Genomic DNA, 24,216 nt, shown 5'->3' with positions numbered 1-24,216 from the left:
AACTGTCAAACCTGGCCAATCACGTCGCCTGGTGGGCGGAGCGAGGGTGTGTATCCGCAATGACAACAGGAAGTGGTTGCATACTGGTTTAATCGCTCGTTGATTTATACACTATTCATCTCTCAGCTGACAGTTCGACCGACGCGTATGATTGTATAGAAGCAGGAACTCATGACTGCGGCTTTAATCGATACTCGCCGAGATTACGGCTCCTGAGAAGGCCTGAGCTCGGTCTCACAGCGCCTGTCCTTGCCAGACATCCAGGCGAGCGTTCGTGCAGCTGGACGCCGTTGACTATTTATAGGAAAAGTCGGAAAAATACCCGGAACATCAAACATGCCGGGTCTAACGTGAAGGTAACCCGGCCAAGCTTTCAAATGTTTAGTCTGGCTGTTTAAAATGACTTTTGGAGTACATACATCTCAAGATACGTGATATCTGTCTTCATACTTAATTTTTTTATATTTCACACAAACACCGGAATCAGACTGCCTTATTGGTGCATTTTAATGGTGTTAAAATCTGAATCGTGACTGGCATTCGGCGATTACTTGGTTTAAAAAACAACAACAACAACGAATTAATTATTGTACATTCAGGCAAACTGGATTTTCCTCTTAGGTAAGTTAGGCTGTGTTCAAAATGAAATACTAGCGTACTTCATACTGCATTATGTGCACTATATACTGTATAATGCCTACTCATTTCTACAACGCTATGTATTATTAGGCAGCATGTGACACAAAACGTTTCAAACATTAGTATGCTAAAATGCTTGTCAGGTGACTTCAATAAGCTGCAGTCTAGTTGTCCTTTTTTTGTACACTTTTGACAGCCAAAAAATGGTTGAGATGTTTATAGTAGGTCAAGCGCATTGCATTGTGGGAAACGGTGTAATCAGTCGCATACTACACATTTTGACATGTAATAAATGATGCAAGTATTCTGCGCATAAATAAAATGCACGTACACTGTTTACATACTGCATACTGCAGTAATAGTATTATTTTATGAATGTAGTATGGTAGTATGCTAAATGCATTGTGATGACCTTTTTTTGCTGAGCACTCAGTGGTCACATGTCTTACAATTCACATGTGTCCCATTTCTAGAATGAAGTGGAACTTTTTTAGAATTTGCATTATTGTGCAATGACAGTGTCTCCCATTCTGAACTGATGACGTTGCCTCATTTCCCACTGTTATACTGTAAGCTCAAACTTCCTTGAGAAAACAAGAATAAGGGAAGTCACATTCCTTTTTGTAAAGTGTGCTTGAACTCTTGTGTCCTCAGTCAGGTCTCATGTGACAGACTCATTTCCCACACAGCTTGTTTTCTGTTTGTGTAACACACAGGTGGAATGTCTTAGTGAATAGTGTCTATTGTGACGTCACATCGCAGTCAGCAATTAAAGTTGCACGACTTCAAAAGTGACAGTTAAGACTTTTATATAGTGTAACAATAGATTTCTATTTCAAATAGATGTTGTTCCTTTGAATGTTCTATTCTTGAAAGAATCCTGGAAAAAAAAAAATCAAGGTTTCCACAAAAATATGAAGCAGCACAACTGTTTTCACATTGATAATAATAAGAAATGTTTCTTGAGCATCAAATCATCATATTAGAGTGATTTCTGAAGGATCATGTGACACTGAAGACTGGAGTAATGATGCTGAAAATTCAGCTTTGATCACAGGAATAAATTACATTTTAAAATATATTCACATAGAAAACAGTTCTTTTAAATTGTAATCATTTTTCACAATATTACTGTTTTTACTGTGTTTTTAATCAAATAAATGTGGCCATGCTGAGCAGAAGAGACCTATTTCAAAAGCAAAAAAATCGACCCCATTTTTGAACGGTAATGTGTACATGTAAATTTTTCTATTTGCAATCAGCTCTAAAATAGGTTATAAATTGCTTTGTGTGACTGCAATCTCTAACCAAAGTCCTTATAAACATACAGTACATGGTGCTACATGGTACTTTAGAATATCATTGTATTACCATGGTATGAATGCTTAAAAAAACATGCAATTTCAATGATAATATTTCCTTGAAACCCTGGTCGTTTTTTTATATCTTTTTTTTTTATTAGGCTAACTAGTGTTAATGTGTGTTAGATGATCAAGGTCATTAATGCACAATTAAATATCCATTATCGGCTGTTATCAATACATAAAAAAATCTGTTAACTGATGTGGTACAGATATATTTTGCATTCCTTGTATTTAACCATATTTTTTTCATATTACTTAGCATCAATATGCATAGGCATCACTGATTATGTGAGTGTGAGCGTCACGTTAATGTTTCTGATGTCAGAAATCAGATCTCAGAATGAGACATTTCCGCAGCTTAGTTTCACTAAAAGCTTCTTTTTTTTTTTTGGACTGGAGAAGGGTTTGAGTTCTGAAAATCACCGCGTTATGTCATAGCACACCTGCTCTGTTTCAAAAGCTCAAGCAACTATTGATTCCTCATGATATTAAAAATATACCAAGATTTTAAGGAACCCCTCATATCATGTTTTCTCTTACTTTCACTGTCTTTCAGGCTGACGTTCTTCTGTAATGCTGCTGTATCCAGCCTGAACCATGAACTCTGTGTCTCCCAGTGGCGTTCAGTACATGGTGGGCGCTGGAGCTCATGATGACAGGCCCTCGGCCCAGTCCCGACACCACAACGGCCACGGGCCAGTGCCTGACGCCATCAGGGAAGAGCCCGATGAAGTGGATCGCCTGAAAGCCAAGTTCATTTCGGCCTGGAACAACGTCAAATATGGTCGGTTTTCATGCACATGATTGAGAACTGGTTTCTGTGACTGACACAAAATAATGACACAAATGGTTGTTCCTTTTTTTCCCGGGCCATTTTTGAAGTCAGATGTTCAAAACTGGCCACATCAAATATCATTGACTGTATCTCAGTAAGTTCCTGTCTTCGTTTTCCCAGGCTGGACCGTAAAATCTAAAACTACCTTCAACAAGACCTCCCCTCTGTTCCTCCTGGGTCAGTCCTACCTGTTCAATAGTGAAGGTGAGTAAACACTTGCACACTTGTTGTCACTGTAAAGCTGCTTTGAAACAATCTGTATTGTAAAAAGCGCTATATACACTGAACAAAATTATAAACGCAACACTTTTGTTTTTGCCCCCATTTTTCATGAGCTGAACTCAAAGATCTATGTACACAAAAGGCCTATTTCTCTCAAATATTGTTCACAAATCTGTCCAAATCTGTGTTAGTGAGCACTTCTCCTTTGTCGAGATAATTCATCCACCTCACAGGTGTGTTATATCAAGATGCTGATTAGACAGCATGATTATTGCACAGGTGTGCCTTAGGCTGGCCACAATAAAATGTGCATTTTATAATTTATAATTTATAATTTTGTTCAGTGTAAATAAAGGTGACTTGACTTGACTTGAGCTTGAATTAACACTTACACAACAATGATTAAAAGAATGTGATTGTGTTGTACTGAGATGCCGTCTCGTTCCCAGACGAGGTGGAGCGTTTCCGGCAGGTGTTTGTGTCGTGCGTGTGGCTCACCTACAGGAGGGAGTTTCCTCAGCTGGAGGGATCGAGTCTGACCACAGACTGTGGCTGGGGCTGTATGCTGCGCAGTGGACAGATGCTGCTGGCACAGGGGTTACTGCTGCACCTCCTGCCCACAGGTCTCAGCTGCTTTCACATTTGTTGATTTGCATGTGAATTAAATGCAGGAAGTAAAGGAGTAGCACTTTATTTTACAGTCCTGTTTTGCATGAACACACTGGCCTGGTTTCACAGACAGGGCTTAGATTAAGCCAGGATTGGGCCTTAGTTTTAGGACATTTAAGCAGCTTTTATAAACATGCCTTAGAAAAAAAAACATCACTGGTGTGCATCTTGAGACAAAACAATGGCAGTGACATATTTTAAGATATATCAGTGCAAGTTGCTTTTAGTCAAAAGAGCTCAAACATGCATTTTATTCTGTGACTAGCTTACGCCTCGTCTGTGAAACCGGGGGATTATGTACTTTTTGTAGTAATTACAATAACTGAGTAATAATTAGGTAATGGCTCTAATAGAACCTAATTTGAACTCATGTAGTTACCTTAAATGACTCAGCATTAAGTAGATTGATGGTGGACTTACTGTAAAATAAAGTGCAACCAATAAAGCAATTCATTAATGATGCAAAGAGTGTTCAAAACTTCCTTACTTTGCTTAAATGTATATAATTACTTTTATTAACCATACATAATCACAACAAATATAGTCTGTTAGTGTATTAATATATATACACTACTCTTCAAAAGTTTGGTGTCACAAAAATTTTTGTGAAAGAAGTCTCTTGCTCACCAAGACTGCATTTATTTGATCACAAATACAGTAATATTTTGAAATATTATTACAATTTCAAAGAACTGTGTTCTATTTGAATATATTTTTAAAATGTAATTTATTCCTGTGATCAAAGCTGAATTTTCAGCATCATTACTCCAGTCTTCAGTGTCACATGATCCTTCAGAAATCACTCTAATATGATGATTTGATGCTCAAGAAATATTTCTGATTATTAGCAATGTTAAAAACAGGTGTGTTGCTTCATATTTTTTGTGGAAACCATGATACATTTTATTTCAGGAATCTTTGATGAATAGAAGAACAGCATTTATTTGAATTAGAAATCTTTAGTAACATTATAAATGCCTTCACTGTCACATTTGATCAATTTAATGCATCCTTGCAGAATAAAAGTATTAATTTCTTTAAAAAAAAAAATCTTACTGACCCTAAACTTTTGAACGGCAATATAACTGCGTACATCCTTCTCTCTATATCCCAGACTGGAGGTGGTTGGACTGTCATCCCCTGTCAGACGTTGATTTTGAGGTGCTGAAGCCCCGCTCTCCTTCCCGCCCGGCTGGCATGTCCCTGCCTTCCTTTAGTTCTTCCTGGACCAACCCCATTTCCCAGCGGGACCCCGGCTCTGGCAGTGCTGAGGGTCACAGGCGGACCCCTGAGCAATGCCCTGCAGCCAGACATGACCCTCAGGTGGAGGCGTTACACAGGAAGGTGGTGTCTTGGTTTGGGGACCATCCCTCGGCTCCGTTTGGAGTCCACCAGCTGGTGGAGCTGGGAAAGGAGTCCGGGAAGAGGGCAGGGGACTGGTACGGCCCGTCCGTAGTGGCACATATGCTGAGGTGAGAGGAGAACAAACGAACATCAGTGTACACTGACCTGAACTGTGTGACTTATGACTTATTTAATGTCTTTTCTTCTACCAGAAAAGCAGTGGCTAGAACCCCAGTGTTTCACAGCCTTGCTGTATATGTGGCTCAGGACTGCACGGGTGCGTCTTGTGCATCATGTGATCATTTGACTAAAACAGTTAGTGAAACTGAAACTTTATGTTTAGCTCATACTTCTGCTTCTGTGTGTGTGTGTGCTGCAGTGTATAAAGGAGACGTCATGGGGTTGTGTGAATCGCCCCTGACACAAGAGTCGGGTGGCACGGGATGGAAATCAGTCATCATTCTAGTGCCAGTGCGGCTCGGAGGAGAATCCTTAAACCCCTCCTACATTGAGTGTGTTAAGGTACATGTACTGCACATGAATTCACAAAAATATGAATTTGTTTGAAAATAAAAATATAAATAAATTATGAAAGCTTGTTTCCGCCACCGTGTATTTTTTTAAATTTTTTTACTTTTCTGATTTCTGAAACACAATTCTGACATTTTTTTTCTTCCAGTTCTGAGTTTATATCTCTTAATTCAGACTTTTTTTTAATGTAAACTCAGAATTGCAAAATATAAACTAGCATTTCTGAGAAAAAAAGTCAGAATTATGAGATAAAAAGACACCATTACCTTTTTTATTTTGTAAAACTTGGAAACTTGCAATAACCTTTTTTTTTAAACTTAATTTTATTTATTTATTTTATTCCATGGTGGAAACAAGCTTTCATAGCTTTCAAGCTTTCATTTTTATCCTAAAATAAAAATAATTTTGTCCAGCTTGCAAAGTGATTTAACACTTTGCAAACTGGGCAAAATAACTTTTATTTTATATTTAATATAATATAACTTTTTTAATTACTTAAATTAATGGCCTTATGTTGATATTTGTTTTAAATAAACAATCTCTCCTTTTCTAGAACATTCTCAAGTTAAACTGCTGTATAGGTATTATCGGAGGAAAACCCAAGCATTCTCTGTTTTTTATTGGCTTTCAAGGTATGTGTCTATTAAGAACTGTTTTGATTGGTTACCGTGTTGCTGTCTGCTCTCTGATTGGCTGCTCTCTGTCTTCCAGATGACCAGCTATTGTATCTAGACCCACACTACTGTCAGCCGGTGGTGGACGTCACCCAAGGCAACTTCTCTCTTGAGGTGAGACTGAAAGCAACCCTCTTAATTTGTACAGAAAAAAAACAAAACATTATAATATTTATAATTGCAAAGTCTTGTATGAAGCTGAAGTCTCTCGTTTCTCTTGTAGTCTTTTCACTGTAACTCACCCAGGAAGATGAACTTCAGTCGTATGGATCCCAGCTGTACCATCGGGTTCTACGCACAGACGAAGAAAGACTTTGAGTCGTTGTGCTCAGCGGTCAGTGAAGTGAGTGTCTTGTTTGAATCGGTCACACTAGAAGGAATTGTTGTGATCCAAGTAGGTAAAAATCCTTTGCTTCTGGTGCGTAGAGTCAAAAAAAGTCAATGCAGACAAACAAAGGAGTTGCTAAAGGTGTGCTGAAGGTGAAGATGAGCACTGAAGAAAGCAGTGTGCTGAAAACGTTTGCTCGTGCTCGTCTCTCCTTTAATTCACTTACACTTTGCACTTTTTTGCACTAGTATGCACTTTATAAAATAAAATATTTTTGCTAGACTTTCTCAAGTTTCTAGAATTCCCCTAAAATTTAAGATATCAGGGCATAAAATGCCCCTGTATGATTTTTTTGTCTCATTTGTATCATGATATAGTTAAGCAATTTCACACAAGTGACGTTTTTGTCCCGAATAGCACGAGTGCAAATGTAATTTTTTTTTTATAAAACAGTTCAATAAATAAGAATATTGTGTTAGATTTTAGACACAATATTGTTTGCTTATGCTAAATTTTTCCAATATTACCTATAAAGCCAGAGCAGAACTTTTCTGAGTCTCTGAGCAACACACAGCGGTGCTTCGTTTCTGAATGAATCCGCGTTTTGAGCGAAGCCAATGATTCAGTGGTCCATTCATAAAGAGAGCCATTTGCGAATGAACCAGCCGTTTGAACCAATCCAGTGAATGAATGAATAAGTCATGACTTACTCATTTAAATATTTACCGCCACCTACTACTATCATAAAAATTATACAAATAAAAAAATCCATATAAAAAAATAACGCATTAAAGATATAATTCACCCAAAAATTAAAATTCTGTCATCATCTGCCTTAAAGTTTATGTGTAATAAATTCTATTTTGAATAAAAATGAATAAAAAATACTAAAGTCCCCCTGTAGTCAATAATTTTATCCCTTAAAACTCATCTTTGATCACCAAAATTACATATTTAAACGTTCTTGAAAAAAAATGTCTTCATGCCTTAAAATAGCTTGAATGTAACTCGACACCCTTGCCTCATTTAGTATACGAGGTTCTATGAATATGCAAATGAGCCCCGCCTCCACTCACTCACTCACTCCAGCTCAGAGATCCACTGGTTGACGATCACACGTTGACCTGATTGGTTACAAGGTAGTTTGTGACGTCAGAAATATCAGCGATTTCAAACCATGTTTTTGAGACTGTCTTTGGTTCACTGCAGTTTTAAGGAGAAAATACTCAGCAATGGTGTCGACTTATGAATTTACACATGGTTCGTCTTAAAGGGGTCGTATGATGGTTCTAAAAAGAACACTATTTTGTGTATTTGGTTTAATGCAATGTGTTTAAGCGGTTTTAGTTTTAAAAAAACGTCATCATTTTACACATGCCATACATTATTGTTGCTCCTCTGTGTCCCGCCTTTCTGAAATACGTCGATTTTTACAAAGCTCATCATTCTGAAAAGCGCGATGTGCTCTGATTGGCCAGCGATCCAGTGCATTGTGATTGGCCCGTATACCTTAAGTGTGTGACAGAAATGTGCATATGGGGAGAACACTGTGTAAACATAAAACCATGTCTGCATTTGTGATCGTAGAAACGACAAACAAGCGCTACTCTATACTGCTCAAAACTTGCGTTTGAATAGTCAGTAGCAAATTCTTAAAATATGAAAACATACTTACAGGATGTGTGAGTCAGAAGCGCCAGACTGAACTTGTAAGGATGGAATTGCCCCACTTTTTAGAATCAGCCTTGTACTCTCGCAGGTTCTGGAAACAGTCCTCTGAAAAACGTGCAGCACACAGTTGGAAATATTTTGGTCATACTGTTCTGGAACAGTGTTGTAAATAAAGCTTAAACTTGTTTTCTAATGTTGTCCTCTTTTGGAAGGCCAAACAAAGAGGTTTGGCTTTCACAACGAAAAACACAGCGTCTCCACGACATGGTGGCGCCGGCGGCAACAATAATACAGCGAGAATAAAAGCTACGCCTTCTTTCTTTGCGTATACATTTGGGCGTTGTAATGAAACTCTGCCCCACACACTGATGTCGATTTGTGGGGGCGTGTTTGAATGAAGCGTTTTAGGAAGGTGTAGCTGAGCCTTAACTTTTATAAAGAATATCTCTTTAGGTTTGAGACTTTAAGATCTTATACATGCATAAACAGCTAACATAACACACTAAAGAAAAAGAAAAACAAGAAATCGCATCATATGACCCCTTTAAGGCATATTAAAAACATTACATAGACATATAAATAACATTAAAGGCTTGATTTTCACCACAGGGGGACTTTAAATACTATCACTCAGTACTTAAATGTATAATCACACTGTAACAGGGACATATTAAATAAAGGGTTACGCTTTATTTTAAGGTGTCATTGTTACAGTGTAATTATACATTTAAGTACTGAGTAATATTAAGCAACTACATGTACTTACTATAGGGTTAGGGTAGGATTAGGATTTGGTTGAGGGTTAGTTGGCATAATTTACTGTTATTACTATGGTAAGTACATGTAACATATGTACTGTAACAAGGACACTGTAAAATAAAGTGTTACCAAATAAAGTGTAACCATATTTGTTGTTCTTTTCAGGCTTTGTCGTCGTCTAAAGAGAAGTATCCCATCTTTACATTTGTGGAGGGCATGGGACAGAACTATGGACTGGAGGGGCAGAGCGCGGGCTCCATGGACGGGCCTGCAAACATTTTCTCATGCAACAGAACGAGCAGGAACAATAAGAGAGGAAGCACAGATGAGTTTGTGCTCCTGTGAGGAGCGTATGGCATGTAACACAGACTGCACTGAACCTCATGAAACGTCTGTACACTGATAAATATAAGATTGAGAATCTCTGTCTAGGTCATATTTCAAAACTAAGAAATTATGTTTTGCATTAGGAAAATGTTGCGTATTTTTAGAATTATTTTCATGAGAGTTAAACACATTTTCCACCTATTTATCATTACCGTAATGCCAAAAAAAAACTCATTCTCTGTAATGTGATGTAAAAAAGCTACATTATTTAAATTACTTAGCCTTTATGCTAAGTTTTAGTTAAAAAAAAAAAAATGATGATTTTAATTCACTGCATTACAGTATAAGCATGCTTTGCATTATGGTAATGAAAATTGTAAGAGGAAAAATGCTTTAATTATCAGTGTAAAATGTAATAATTCTAAAAATATGGTTTATTTTCTTTATGCATACTATAATTTTGGGGTGACACCTACATTTCTTTGGTAAATTATCTATACATTATAAATGATTCATGAATGGATGAGGAGCATTCTCTAACCGATTCGGGCCTCATACACACTAAGGTTTTACTTCCTCCTGTTTGTCTCACACACTGCACACATGATCCTGCTGTTGTGTCGCTCTTTATGAAGGTAAACGGGTACTCTTTAAGTGTTTTTCTCTGAGACTGTGCTCTATAACAGGACAGCACTGGAGGGATTATGGGTAATTTTGACATTGAAAAAACCTCCTGGTTGCTGTGTGGTATGTCTGGTTTTCTAAGTCGTGTATATTGTAAATCTCTCAGCTGTGTTTGAACTGAGTGTGTTTTTGTTTTAAGTCGTTGTGCTGCGTTTGTCGTCAGTTTACAGCTTTCTCTTATTTAATTGTATATTTTATGGGGAATCACAGCCGTAGTACCTCCTCGAGCTCTGGGAGACTGTGTGGCATTTGAGTTTGATGCTGGAAGCTGTCTGAATATTTGATGTCTGATTTGCTTTTGCTTGTTCAGGTCAACCAAATTAGCTGTTACTGTTCGATCTTATTTAAGCTGTTAATTTTATTTTTACAACTTGTATTTTTGCTCATAGTTCTGTCTGATGCACCGGATGAAGCTGAACTGCTGTCACTGTTTGAACAATCATTTTTGAATAATAATAGATATTTGATTGTCTTTTTTTTTTTTTTTTTTTTTTTTTTTGGATTCTCTCTCCTGAACATACATGCTCAAAAGGACCAGTGGACGAGAGGGTGATTTGCCTCTGTGTGGATTTTGTTTTTTGTTTTTTTGTTTTTTCAGAATTGGAAGATGGAAACTATGAATTAAAAGTAAGAGAGAAGTAAATTGCTTATAATTCCATAATTGCCCATCTGAGTATCTGTCCTTAAAATAACCTCAGGTATTTTTTTAAACAACATTGTTTGAACTGAGTTGTCTATTTGTATCAATTATTGTGCATTTTTAGCTATTATTATGCATCCATTGAACAGGAGAGCTACTGGCCTGCTTGCTTTTGAGGGTTCGGTGTAATTTTAACTAAAGTCCGTCAAAATTAGAACAAAGAAAAATTATGAAAAGAGTGATGAAATAGTTTTTTTTGTTTTTTGTCCCCTGACTTATCATCTGCAAGCTCTTAAGGAGTCCTTCCCCAGTTGTCTGTTCTGAAAGATCATGGAGAGAAGGGGAAAAAAACAAACAATAAAATGCAACAGACCATATAATCATATTTAGTTACACTGTAAACCTGAATAAGTTGGCAAAACTCAAACAATTTGAGGTAATCAGTTACATAAACATTTTTAAGTTAAGAGATTCAAAGTTTAAGTGAGCAGAACTTGCAGATTTCTATTGTGTTCTCATACATTTTAATTGCTCTTAACATGAAATATTTGGGTAAGCTAATTTATATGTTTAACTTAAAATTGTCATGTTTTAAGAACAGAAATACTCAGCAATGGTGTTGTCTTATGAATTTACACATGTTTTTTCTTAAAGCATATTAAAATACCACAAAGACATACAAACAACATTAAAAGCTTAATTTTCACCACACTGGGACTTTAAGGACATTTTGTAATGGATATTTTAGTTGCTGAATTGCAAAAAAATCTGGGTTTTGAAATAAAATTCATCTGTGGAAGAGGTTGACACAAGATATGTGCTATTTAAAGTAACTTTTATTTAAAAATGGTTAAAAGCTTTTATTTTGTAGCCATACAACGGCTTTTGTTTTGAAGCGTCGTGGCGGACTTATATTTTGAAGGGGTGTGACGGGCGGGGCGCTGAGTGACTTCCGGCTGGCCGAAGACAGCGGCAGGAGCGCTGAGATCAGGGCGGATTCACAGAGTCTGTAGAAACATGGACAGTCAAGGCAGAAAAGTGGTGGTGTGTGACAACGGGACCGGGGTGAGTGTGAGAGCGGACCTCATACGGCTCTGTCCGGTCTGAAGGATGTTATATTTTGCGCTTGTGTGTGTTTAAATGACGGCTTGCAGGAGAAAGATGCAGCGGAACAGGAAGTGAACTGATAGCACCTTATTTTACACTGTGATTATCTGTGATTTACACACGACCTAAAATGTGGAAATGACACTGATCAGATGTTCAACAATCATAGATCACGATAGATTGTAAATGGTTTTGCATGTGGATGTTTCGAAGCAGCTGTGTATATTTATTGGCCTGATTGACGTTTACAGATATTTTGATTTATATTTTAATGAGGTCGCAGTGTGAGCATGCATTATTGAATAAATGACATGTCTATGCACATTTATATCAATGATGCTTGAGTATCTGTGTCTGTAAAAGCAAAGATATAGATGATCTCTAACTCACTTCCGAGTTTGTAATCTCACATCTGGCCGAGAGAGGAAGTGACATTCGAGACAAACCATAGAAACACATTCCATCATCATTCTCTCGCTGTCCGATAACAAATGATAATGCTGTGATAGTCAAATGATACACAAAGTTACTTCAAATTATATTATGGTGCATATCCTGTATTACCATAGTATTATATGTCGAGAAAAACACCATATTAAATGTCCACAACAACATATTTGTATGGTAATGGTCCAAAAGGCATGATATTACCATAAATGTTCATATTTAGTGGTAAATGTTCACAAAACACGCCATTACTGTAGTGCATGTCCAAAAGACATGGTATTAGTACATACAAAATATAAACATTACCCTGGGACAAAAGGAGAAAAACTCAATAATGTGAGACTTTCTCAGCTGAACTTTAGGTTAGATGAGTCGCATTTTCAATGCATTTACTATGGCATATGCCTTTTTAACAGGTGAAACACCTAATTTTGTTGTTTGTCATGAAGTGCGCACTAATGTTTCTAATGTCTAGAAGCATCTTGATCTTTTGCTTTGTTTCTGATTTTTAATGACTAGCAGTCTTCCTTTCGGTCTGTATTATTATTAATAATATTTTAGTTTAAATTAAATTAAATTTAGTAAATAGTGATTTTATGTTATTTATTTATTTTTTATTTAGCTTTAATTTAGCACTTAGTTTTAATAGTTTACCCCATTTTTTCCTTCAGATTGGTGACATTTGTAATGATGTAACTGTCTGTCTGTCTGTCTTTCAGTTTGTGAAGTGCGGATATGCCGGCTCTAATTTCCCGGAGCACATTTTTCCAGCTCTGGTGGGGAGACCGATCATCCGCTCCACTGCCAAAGTGGGAAACATCGAGATCAAGGTAAAGTTTCCTCATTAAACGGCTCCCTACATCTCTCCCTACTCTGACACCATGATAGGGTATGACGCGGGTATGATGACGAACAGCCTTCTGTCTGTGCCGTTTTCTACATGCTGAATCGGCCCAAAGAAACCCGACAGCGTCCGGAAACACACCGGAAAAACGTCAGGCGACGCTCAAAAATGGCCAGACGGCCTGGTGTGTCCCGGGATTAAGGGTGTTCACACTTGTAGTTTGGTTCGCTTGGTTCATTTGGTCCGGACTCCAAAAAAATGTTTTGTCCTCTTAGCGTTTACATTGGCATTTTAACACCGAACCTAAAGGCATAGGGATAGCCATGTTTTTGGCTTTGGTCCGTGTTGCGTTCATATTTCAGTCGAACATCACCAGAGTTGGTTTGGAAGCGGACAGAGACTCATCTTTTCAGCTTCTCACTCCTCTTGTTTGGTGCATCAGGGTTCAGTATTGGTATTAACATGCCTAAGACTTTTGCACCGTACTGTATGCAAATCGCATTAAAAAACGCTGGAAATGCCGAGATGTGCATAAAAAATGTATGCTCAAATTTTTTTTTAACCGATAAGAAAACATGCACATAAACTACAATAACTACAATAAACACATTTACCAAATAAATTCCTCGATGCGCATCAAAAAAGACTTGACTGCGCGATGGGATAACTGTAAAGTGATTTATTATATACAAAAATGATTATTTACAGTGGCGCTTCTCCTACTGCATCCACTTCCATTGTTCTTAGTGATATGCAGCGCCAGTTTATCATGAATTTAGATTTTGTTCTCTTCAGATCACTGGATGGAAACGCTGTTTTATTCGCAAATGTTTTGTGTGATTTTCCAATTTTGCGCATAAGTTAAATTCGCAGGTTTGGATGGAAACATGGCTATTGTGAATCGGTATCGTCAGACCTTTTGGAACAGCCCACATGTCAGGTGCACATTTATGAAGCTTTTAGATGCTGCCTAACTAGACTTCGAATCAGAGGTTTGGAAATTGTCATTCTACAGATTTCAAAGAAACGCCATGGTGTTATTTAGTAAGAAACCACTACTTGTGTAACTTCCTGCTTGAGCTGAAGTTCCTGCTGAGTGTTTTTCAGTAGGGCTGGAGCCCACATGAGCTGTGAGAGGGGCTTTAGGGGTTTCTCTGATTGAAAATAATAATAATAATACTCTTTCAGAGCAAATCCAGAAATATTGAGATGTATTTATTATTGTCAAAAGAGATATCACCAACGCTTAGTCCTGGTCCCTTTAGCTACAAACACATTATGATTTTTTAGATAAGTGACAAGTGATAGTGTTATTTTTAACATATATTATTTTTTATACCACACTACATTATAAGTATAGGCACTATTTCTATTTAGCTCAATCATGTAGGGGAACAGTTTTTTTTATTTTATTTTTTATGCTTTTTTCTAAACGTAGTCTTCAAAGAAACAAGGTATTTTTTTTATTTTTTTTACACTATTATGAAAAATCCGGTTCCTAAATTCCTTAATTCTCTACCCTCTTCTTTTAATATGAAACATGTATATTCCTGGGCAAATAAGACAGCATGTCATGTAGTTAAGTTGACATTTTATTCATGTAACATTACTTGTATGTTCAGTTTTGTTTTTTTCACTCTGTTTTGTTCTTGTTTGCTTGAGTTCCTAGTTAGTTTCCCTGGCTGTTCATTAGTTTCCACACACCAGTTTCTGTTCCCTGTGTATTTAAGCCTGGAGTTCTTCAACTTATCAATGTTAACGTGGTTGGGTTTGTTTCCCACGATCCTACAATCTCCTGAGTATTGTTTAGATTTAAACACAATGTTATTAACACGCACACACACACACACACACACACACACACACACACACACACACACACACATATACACATATATATATATATATATATATATATATATATAAAACATATTAACACATTAACAAAATCCTATAAATGATGCTAAAATAACACTGCAATGAATGACCCGAATATACAGGTTTTTTTTTTATTATTTTTATGGATTTTGAATTTAAGGCATGTTGTGGCTCTTATTTGAAGAGTGAGTGCGGTAAGAGCGCTGATCCTGCATCAGTTGACATCAGTTACTCTCCTGTTCTCCCTCTCTGTCCTGTGTTCCTGTAGGATTGTAGACGGATGGTAAGTGTTTGTATGGCTGTGAGTTTGACTCTCTCTCAGCGGTTTGATCAAAACTAACGAACAGTTCTTCTCTCACTAACCCCGATGAAATGATCTTGCTTGTATGTGAGCGATGTTTGACATTACCCAGAATGCACTGCTCTGTGCTGAATGACACGAGTGTGCTGTGTCTTAAGAGGATAACAGGGTTCAAATATCATGTTCAAGACAAGTATTAATTTACAACAACAACAACAACACCGAGGGCAACCCTGGTTCATTCATCAACTTTCTCTCCAGTTGCAGACGTTTACTCACTTTTAATGACTGGGTTGCAGTGCTTTTAATGTTTTTGCTGTCAGAAGAGTTTCATTAGTCAACTCGTGAGTGAATTTGATAAAATGCATTGATGGAATGAAATTGCTAGTCTATTTTCCCATCTAACTCTTAATTCATCTTTCAACATGGACGGCTTCCGTTCAGCTCGACGTGAAGGATAACGTGGCGCTGAGCCTACTGACCTTTGACCTCTCCTCTGTGACCTGTAGGACCTAATGGTGGGCGACGAGGCGAGCGAGCTGCGCTCCATGCTGGAGGTGAACTACCCCATGGAGAATGGGATCGTGAGGAACTGGGACGATATGAAGCACCTGTGGGACTACACCTTCGGCCCCGAGAAGCTCAACATCGACTCGCGGAACTGCAAGATCCTGCTCACGGAGCCGCCCATGAACCCCACCAAGAACCGAGAGAAGATCATCGAGGTTTGTTGCGTTGTACTATACCTCTGATGGACCTCACTGAGGTTTGTGTTGATGTGATTCATTTGTAACCCTCTTTCCCCTCCCTGTAGGTGATGTTTGAGACCTATCAGTTCTCAGGGGTTTATATCGCCATCCAGGCCGTGCTCACGCTTTACGCTCAAGGTACTGAACCTGCCAATGGGCTTTAACCAGAGGCAAGAACTGGTGATGATTACCAGACCTTTGATTCTTTACAACAACATGCACTGATGAAATGTGCATTATAGAGACAGACAAAGACAGTAAGTTAGTTAATGGAGCCATTTTTGATTTCATGTTGGTTGTAATGGTTAGAATTAAATATTTAAATTATCAAATAAAAAGTAGTAAATATTAAATATAATCTAAAATTATATTATAAATATTAAATATATAGTATATAAATATTAAATGTATATAATATAAAAAGTAATAAATATTAGATATAACACGAGTAATAAATGTAATAGATGCTAAATATGATTTATAAATATATAAATAATTATAAAATAAAGTTATAAATATAATAAATATTAAATACAACATAAATATAAATAAATAATAAATGTAAATAATGTTAAATATATTATATATATAAACAGTGAACCGTAATAAACATAATAAATGCATGAATATATAATAAATAGTAAATATATAAGGTATATAATACTAAATAATAATTAAAAATAAAAAGTTATATATAGTAATGTATAGTAAATATATTCAATTCAATATATAAATGTAAATAATTGAATAATAAATCTATAATATATTTTAAAAATAAAATTGAAAGTAAATAAAATAAGTACAATACAAATAAATATGAAATGTATGATTTAATATAGAAAAATGATAGTTAAATACTATTAAACATAATATAATATATAAAATAAATATAAAGTAATAAATATAATAGATATTAAATACAATATATAAATATTAAATGTATAATATATATAAAAATAATAAATATAAATAATATAAAATATATAAAATAACAAATATATAAAGTATAATGAAAAATGAAACTTCAGCGCCTCAGGCTGATATTTGTGAATGAATGTCCTCTGCAGGTCTGCTGACGGGTGTGGTGGTGGACTCGGGTGACGGTGTCACTCACATCTGTCCAGTGTACGAAGGCTTTTCTCTCCCTCATCTCACTCGCCGTCTGGACATCGCTGGAAGAGACATCACGCGCTACCTCATCAAGGTACATCATATATACATACACACAGTCTCACTCAATCCAGTCCAAATACGTTTAGTGTGAATATTACCATGTCAGTAAGAAGCTTCTATCTGAGAAAGTTAACGAGTCCGCTCAACATGTCAGTCTAGTGTGTATTGTAATCACCGTGTTTGTGTTCTTAACATATATAAAATATAAACTATAACTATAGCAACACTGTAGTGAACTATAAATAGGTGGATTCCACAGAGAAATGTCCAGACTGAATGTAACGCTCTCGATGTGTCTCCAGCTGCTGCTGTTGAGGGGTTACGCCTTCAACCACTCCGCGGACTTCGAGACGGTGAGGATGATGAAGGAGAAGCTGTGTTACGTGGGCTATAACATCGAGCAGGAGCAGAAGCTTGCGCTGGAGACCACCGTGCTGGTGGAGTCTTACACGGTACATATGAATACATACTAGTTCCATGATCTAGTGAGCATTTTAAGATATAATAACTCATCTCACTGGTAGACTGGAACAGTAATGCCGGCTTCTGAGATGCCTTGTTTTGGCAGTAGTTGCCACTAGAGGGCAGCAGCCTGTCGAGTGAACTCTCGTCACCAGCGTCTTCTCTCTGTGTTTGCAGCTGCCGGACGGGAGGCTGATTAAAGTGGGCGGCGAGCGTTTCGAGGCTCCTGAAGCTCTGTTCCAGCCTCACCTCATTAACGTGGAGGGAGTGGGTGTAGCCGAACTGCTCTTCAACACCATCCAGGCAGCCGACATCGACACCAGGTCTCTTCAGATACACAGACTTCACACTCAGTATTCCTTATAGTATAGCATATGATATAACGTAATATATATTACATGTTATATCTTTATCTTTATCTGTGTCTGTTATCTGATAACTCTAAATAAGAAACTATAAAACTATAAAAAAAGAAAAAAGAAAACAACTTAAAAAAATTAAATAAGCTAATTTTTATAGTACACATACAATATATATTTAGTGTATAATTGTATAGTTATAATAATATTTAATAATGTTAATAATCTTTTATAATATTGTCATTGTTAGTATATATTAATTTTATTATATTTGTCTTTATCTGTTACAATGTATTATATAATATAATGTATGTTACATATTACATATATATATATATATATATATATATATATATATATATATATATATATATATATATATATATATATATGTTCAAATATTATCTTATTTTTATTTTTAAAAAATTGAAGGCTACGTTTTACCAACACATCATGTAATATCTTTATTATTAAATTGTTAGTAGAAGTTTTAAAATAATAAACATAAAATATGTAATTATATAATATATTTTTTTACAATTGTAATAATTAATAATGTTAATAATAATTATAATATTTTCTTTGTTAGCTCTTATTATTATTATTATTATTATTATATCTTTATCTGTTACAATGTATTATACATTTATGTAGGATATAATATAGAATTTTATGTATTACATATTATATATATATCTTTTTTATGTATATTGTCAAATATTATTTTATTTTAATACTTTTTTTGTTGTCTCAGGCTACGTTTTACCAACACATCATCTAATATCTTTACAATAAAATAGATAATAAATTGTAATTTTTTTAAATAAGTTTTAAAATACTAAACAAAATGTATAATTCTATAATATAATTTTTTAATAATTGTAATATTGTATTAATATTTTTATAATTATAATATTATCGTTATTATATATATTTTTTGTGTGCATGTGTATACACACTCATATTTGACTCTCTTTATTCCAGGGCTGAGTTTTACAAACACATTGTTTTGTCGGGCGGTTCTACGATGTATCCTGGTCTGCCGTCCCGTCTGGAGCGTGAGCTCAAGCAGCTTTACCTCGAGAGAGTGCTGAAGGGAGACGTCGACAAGCTTTCGGTACCAAAACACCTCAACAACAACAACTTGCATCTAATACAGACTTGCTCTAGAATACAGGCATCCTAAAAACCTAATTTGCCCACAAGCTTCTCACTAGCAATTTGCAATTTCTTCAGAAGTATTTGAGATTATTAATGGACTATGATGTAACTTAACTTATTTAACTAACTTTAAAAAACTAAACTCCCTCTGAATTTGGGATTTTCCCATGAGAAAGTAAATGCAGATGCACTAAACCGATAACAATAAAGTATAATCGCATGTCAAATATTAGCCATTTTGAAATGGATGAATCACTACCGGAGCATTTTTGCATCTGTATCATAAATATCTAGAGCAATTTTTACAATTTCTAACCCTTTTGAGTTTTATTAGTAATGATTTCGCACATATACAGCATTGCTGTTTTACTGAATCCGTCGTCTTTTCTCTTTCTGTAGAAGTTTAAGATCCGCATCGAGGATCCTCCACGCCGTAAACACATGGTGTTTTTAGGAGGAGCGGTGCTGGCCGACATCATGAAGGACAAAGACAACTTCTGGTTGACCAGAGAGGAGTACCAGGAGAAGGGCATGCGTGTTCTGGAGAAGCTAGGCGTCACCGTTAGATAAATCACACACACACACACACACACACACACACACACACACACACACACACGCACACAAAACATCACACACTTGCACTCACACTCCCAGTCACAGGGTGGCATTTTGGCAGCGTAAACACAGAGGTTTCCGGCAGTTTTTTACGGACATACTTGAGAACAACGATCAAATACTTGAACTTCCTTTTGCAATCCAAAAACACGCTTAATGTTTGTACGACATTCCAAATGTAAAGGTTCGTATCACTGCTGCACAACACGAGCAGAACGAAATGATTATTTTGCTCACGAAATCAGCCGTTTATGCTGCCAAAATGAATCCTCTAATCTAATGCATCCACCATATCATGACCTTCTGTTTGTTTTGAGTCCTGTCTGTCTCATGAATTCACATCGCCCTTAATGAAGAGGAATATCGCTCTAAATAGAGTAAGAAACAGGAGGATGTTGTGTATGTAAACGGACAAAACAATAAAAAGATGTATTTTTAAAAAGAAAAAAAGTTTCTTTGTTACAAAAAAGTTTTGTAATGAGGATTACAAAAAAAATCACTGCAATCAATTTGCTAATAAAAATGATAAAGAATATAAGAATTGTGGCCGATGGTATCAAACACATAGACGTTCAAACGAAGGCAGATTGCTTTTGCTGAAACGCCTACTTTCTATCTTACTATCTCTGTCTTTAATCTCAGTGTTTGTGCGCTTCATTATTGGATGTGCACTTCACCTGATGCCCTGAAAATAGCGAGAGAAAACTTCTCCAAAGAACATTTAAAAGAACGTTTGAAGAGAGTTCTTTTGTCAAATATCATTGCTGAGGACGCTTTAAATGCAGCGTCAGTCTGCCTTATTTTAGTGATGAAAATCTGCATTTGGAAATCTTTAAATATAGACACTGTTCATGTCATTCCATCTGCGCTTCCAGGATCAGTTATTCCTTTCAGTCTAAAGGACCTTCATAAACCATAGTATCAATATCAGACAGAATTTATTGTCATTACCGTAATGCAATTTTTTGTAGCATAAAATGTGGTTGGTTTTTGTTGTACTGCCTTTTATGCTGATCTAAATTTAAAAATAATTGTATTACGCTATTTGTACTCATTACCGTAATGCTAAAAAATAAAAATAAAAATTACCGTAATGCAAAAAACGAAACATTTTCATTACCGAAATGCAAAAAATGTATTGTCATTACCGTAATGCAATTTTTTTGTAGGATAAAATGTGGTTGTTTTTTGTTGTACTGCCTTTCATCCTGATCTAAATGTAAAAATAATTGTATTACGCTATTTGTACTGTAATACAGTAAAAATGACAGTAATGAGGATATAAGAAGAATCACCATCTTGTAGAATAATGGGAATTACAAAACATCTGGTAGTAAAATGTTCATGTACATTATGTTAATGAGTTTGGGAGGTGAATGTGTGTAATTGTCAAGAAAATAATGTCACAATGAACCAAACCCCCCCCACAATGCCCTTCACACATGGAGAATTGGCAGCAGCAGCAGTGTGTTTAGTGGCAGCTCATGCATGTTTCACACATGTGCATAACCTTGTGTCGCATATTCTATTGCAATAACCCTGCATCCTTTTCATCAACTCATTTATTTAGTGTTCTAACGAGTCTCAATCGTGTTTCGCTCCCCGGAGGAACCTCACGATTGTTCACATTCTCTACTTTTTTTCTTATCGTTATGTGGTTTTTGCATTCATGTTTTGCGTTCTTCACTGCATCTAATAGTCTGGGAACGAAGGGTCTCGCTGACGACCGATGGGTGTTTATGGGTCTGACGCTTCATTCCCAGACCGAAGGCAGCCATGATGTAACGGTTTACTGCCTATTTGTAATATGAACAACATAACGATGATGGTATTGGTAATGATAATAATTTTTAGTGTTTGTACTCGTGACAGCTGTTTGGAAGCTGGATCAGTGATGTGTCTGTGTTTGGCTTGGGGTTTGAACACATTCAGACTCTCCTCACATGGAATAAACTATGTGACGACTCCTTTGATTTCATTCACACGCATTCTTCAAGTGCCAAGTCTGGGTATTGTAGTCATTTTGTTTGTTTTTGTTTGTTTTCTGCTCTTTTGTTTTTGTTTTGTTTGTAGCGTACTGCCTGACCACTGATTTGAATAAAGAAAATTGATTAATAACTCAAAGTGAGTCTTTTAAACCGACTGAAACCAGCACTGTTTAGTGTGTGTGTGTGTGTGTGAGAGAGAAAGAGAGACAGTCAGTTTTCTTCATATGTGGCATGTAACTATGGAAGCGCACAAGGAATGGCTGGTTGCCATGTAGATGTGCTGTACACAAGCAGTGTCTTTTCTCTCAGTTCATCTATTAAAGTGGTGATTTACAGTACCAGTCTGTCTTAGACACACATGCTCATAATTTATTCATGCTTTTATCCATATTTTAGGTTATAAAATGTGTAGGCAAAATTCCATTCTGTGTTTATAGACACAAACACATTTATTTATTTATATATATATGTATATGTGTGTGTGTGTGTGTGTATATGTGTATATATATATATATATATATATATATATATATATATATATATATATATATATATGTGTATGTATGTGTGTGTGTGTGTATATATATGTGTGTGTATATATACAGTGAGGAAAATAAGTATTTGAACACCCTGCTATTTTGCAAGTTCTCCCACTTGGAAATCATGGAGGGGTCTGAAATTGTCATCGTAGGTGCATGTCCACTGTGAGAGACATAATCTAAAAAAAAAAATCCAGAAATCACAATATATGATTTTTTAACTATTTATTTGTATGATACAGCTGCAAATAAGTATTTGAACACCTGTCTATCAGCTAGAATTCTGACCCTCAAAGACCTGTTAGTCTGCCTTTAAAATGTCCACCTCCACTCCATTTATTATCCTAAATTAGATGCACCTGTTTGAGGTCGTTAGCTGCATAAAGACACCTGTCCACCCCATACAATCAGTAAGAATCCAACTACTAACATGGCCAAGACCAAAGAGCTGTCCAAAGACACTAGAGACAAAACTGTACACCTCCACAAGGCTGGAAAGGGCTACGGGGAAATTGCCAAGCAGCTTGGTGAAAAAAGGTCCACTGTTGGAGCAATCATTAGAAAATGGAAGAAGCTAAACATGACTGTCAATCTCCCTCGGACTGGGGCTCCATGCAAGATCTCACCTCGTGGGGTCTCAATGATCCTAAGAAAGATGAGAAATCAGCCCAGAACTACACGGGAGGAGCTGGTCAATGACCTGAAAAGAGCTGGGACCACCGTTTCCAAGGTTACTGTTGGTAATACACTGAGACGTCATGGTTTGAAATCATGCATGGCACGGAAGGTTCCCCTGCTTAAACCAGCACATGTCAAGGCCCGTCTTAAGTTTGCCAATGACCATTTGGATGATCCAGAGGAGTCATGGGAGAAAGTCATGTGGTCAGATGAGACCAAAATAGAACTTTTTGGTCATAATTCCACTAAACGTGTTTGGAGGAAGAAGAATGATGAGTACCATCCCAAGAACACCATCCCTACTGTGAAGCATGGGGGTGGTAGCATCATGCTTTGGGGGTGTTTTTCTGCACATGGGACAGGGCGACTGCACTGTATTAAGGAGAGGATGACCGGGGCCATGTATTGCGAGATTTTGGGGAACAACCTCCTTCCCTCAGTTAGAGCATTGAAGATGGGTCGAGGCTGGGTCTTCCAACATGACAATTACCCGAAGCACACAGCCAGGATAACCAAGGAGTGGCTCTGTAAGAAGCATATCAAGGTTCTGGCGTGGCCTAGCCAATCTCCAGACCTAAACCCAATAGAGAATCTTTGGAGGGAGCTCAAACTCCGTGTTTCTCAGCGACAGCCCAGAAACCTGACTGATCTAGAGAAGATCTGTGTGGAGGAGTGGGCCAAAATCCCTCCTGCAGTGTGTGCAAACCTGGTGAAAAACTACAGGAAACGTTTGACCTCTGTAATTGCAAACAAAGGCTACTGTACCAAATATTAACATTGATTTTCTCAGGTGTTCAAATACTTATTTGCAGCTGTATCATACAAATAAATAGTTAAAAAATCATACATTGTGATTTCTGGATTTTTTTTTTTAGATTACGTCTCTCACAGTGGACATGCACCTACGATGACAATTTCAGACCCCTCCATGATTTCTAAGTGGGAGAACTTGCAAAATAGCAGGGTGTTCAAATACTTATTTTCCTCACTATATATATATATATATATATATATATATATATATATATATATATATATATATATATATAATATACATACTCACACAATTTCATTATGTTATAATAACTTTTAACTGGACAATTCTCTGGAATACTTTATTCTAATTGGTCAGTAACCATATTCTGAGGTTAAATATTTGTATAAATATTGTGTAATTGACTGTCCCCGACAATAGAAGTCTCTCTCTTCTCACAAAATACTTTAT

The 24,216-nt window shown here is 36.4% G+C and overlaps 2 protein-coding genes across 2 annotated transcripts; both read left to right on the top strand.

The window, feature by feature from the left end:
• Positions 1-37: 37 nt before the first annotated feature.
• On the top strand, positions 38-10,555 carry atg4da (autophagy related 4D, cysteine peptidase a). The gene is made up of 11 exons (XM_084107190.1): positions 38-356; positions 2,560-2,787; positions 2,959-3,042; positions 3,510-3,683; positions 4,844-5,201; positions 5,286-5,350; positions 5,453-5,595; positions 6,158-6,236; positions 6,316-6,392; positions 6,502-6,621; positions 9,202-10,555. Exons 2-11 carry the CDS (start codon positions 2,601-2,603, stop codon positions 9,379-9,381), a joined length of 1,467 nt encoding a protein of 488 aa, XP_083963316.1. The 5' UTR covers positions 38-356; positions 2,560-2,600; the 3' UTR covers positions 9,382-10,555.
• actr2a (actin related protein 2a) lies at positions 10,547-21,904 on the top strand. Its single transcript, XM_084107191.1, has 10 exons — positions 10,547-10,674; positions 11,559-11,752; positions 12,961-13,071; positions 15,774-15,989; positions 16,079-16,151; positions 17,081-17,217; positions 17,489-17,638; positions 17,826-17,971; positions 18,992-19,124; positions 19,568-21,904. Exons 2-10 carry the CDS (start codon positions 11,705-11,707, stop codon positions 19,736-19,738), a joined length of 1,185 nt encoding a protein of 394 aa, XP_083963317.1. The 5' UTR covers positions 10,547-10,674; positions 11,559-11,704; the 3' UTR covers positions 19,739-21,904.
• Positions 21,905-24,216: the final 2,312 nt, after the last annotated feature.

This window comes from Abramis brama, assembly GCF_963993115.1.
Source record: "Abramis brama genome assembly, chromosome: 2".
NCBI lineage: Eukaryota > Metazoa > Chordata > Actinopteri > Cypriniformes > Leuciscidae > Abramis > Abramis brama.
This window is presented reverse-complemented; position numbering and strand designations above follow the sequence as displayed.

Excerpts from the sequence above, each read along its gene's own strand:
- actr2a (XM_084107191.1), top strand. The coding sequence starts at position 11,705 with ATGGACAGTCAAGGCAGAAAAGTGGTGGTGTGTGACAACGGGACCGGG. Across the intron at positions 11,753-12,960 it reads TGTGTGACAACGGGACCGGG|TTTGTGAAGTGCGGATATGC; the intron begins GTGAGTGTGAGA and ends TCTGTCTTTCAG. Across the intron at positions 17,639-17,825 it reads TGCTGGTGGAGTCTTACACG|CTGCCGGACGGGAGGCTGAT; the intron begins GTACATATGAAT and ends CTGTGTTTGCAG.
- atg4da (XM_084107190.1), top strand. The coding sequence starts at position 2,601 with ATGAACTCTGTGTCTCCCAGTGGCGTTCAGTACATGGTGGGCGCTGGA. Across the intron at positions 5,202-5,285 it reads GTAGTGGCACATATGCTGAG|AAAAGCAGTGGCTAGAACCC; the intron begins GTGAGAGGAGAA and ends TTCTTCTACCAG. Across the intron at positions 5,351-5,452 it reads TGTGGCTCAGGACTGCACGG|TGTATAAAGGAGACGTCATG; the intron begins GTGCGTCTTGTG and ends TGTGTGCTGCAG.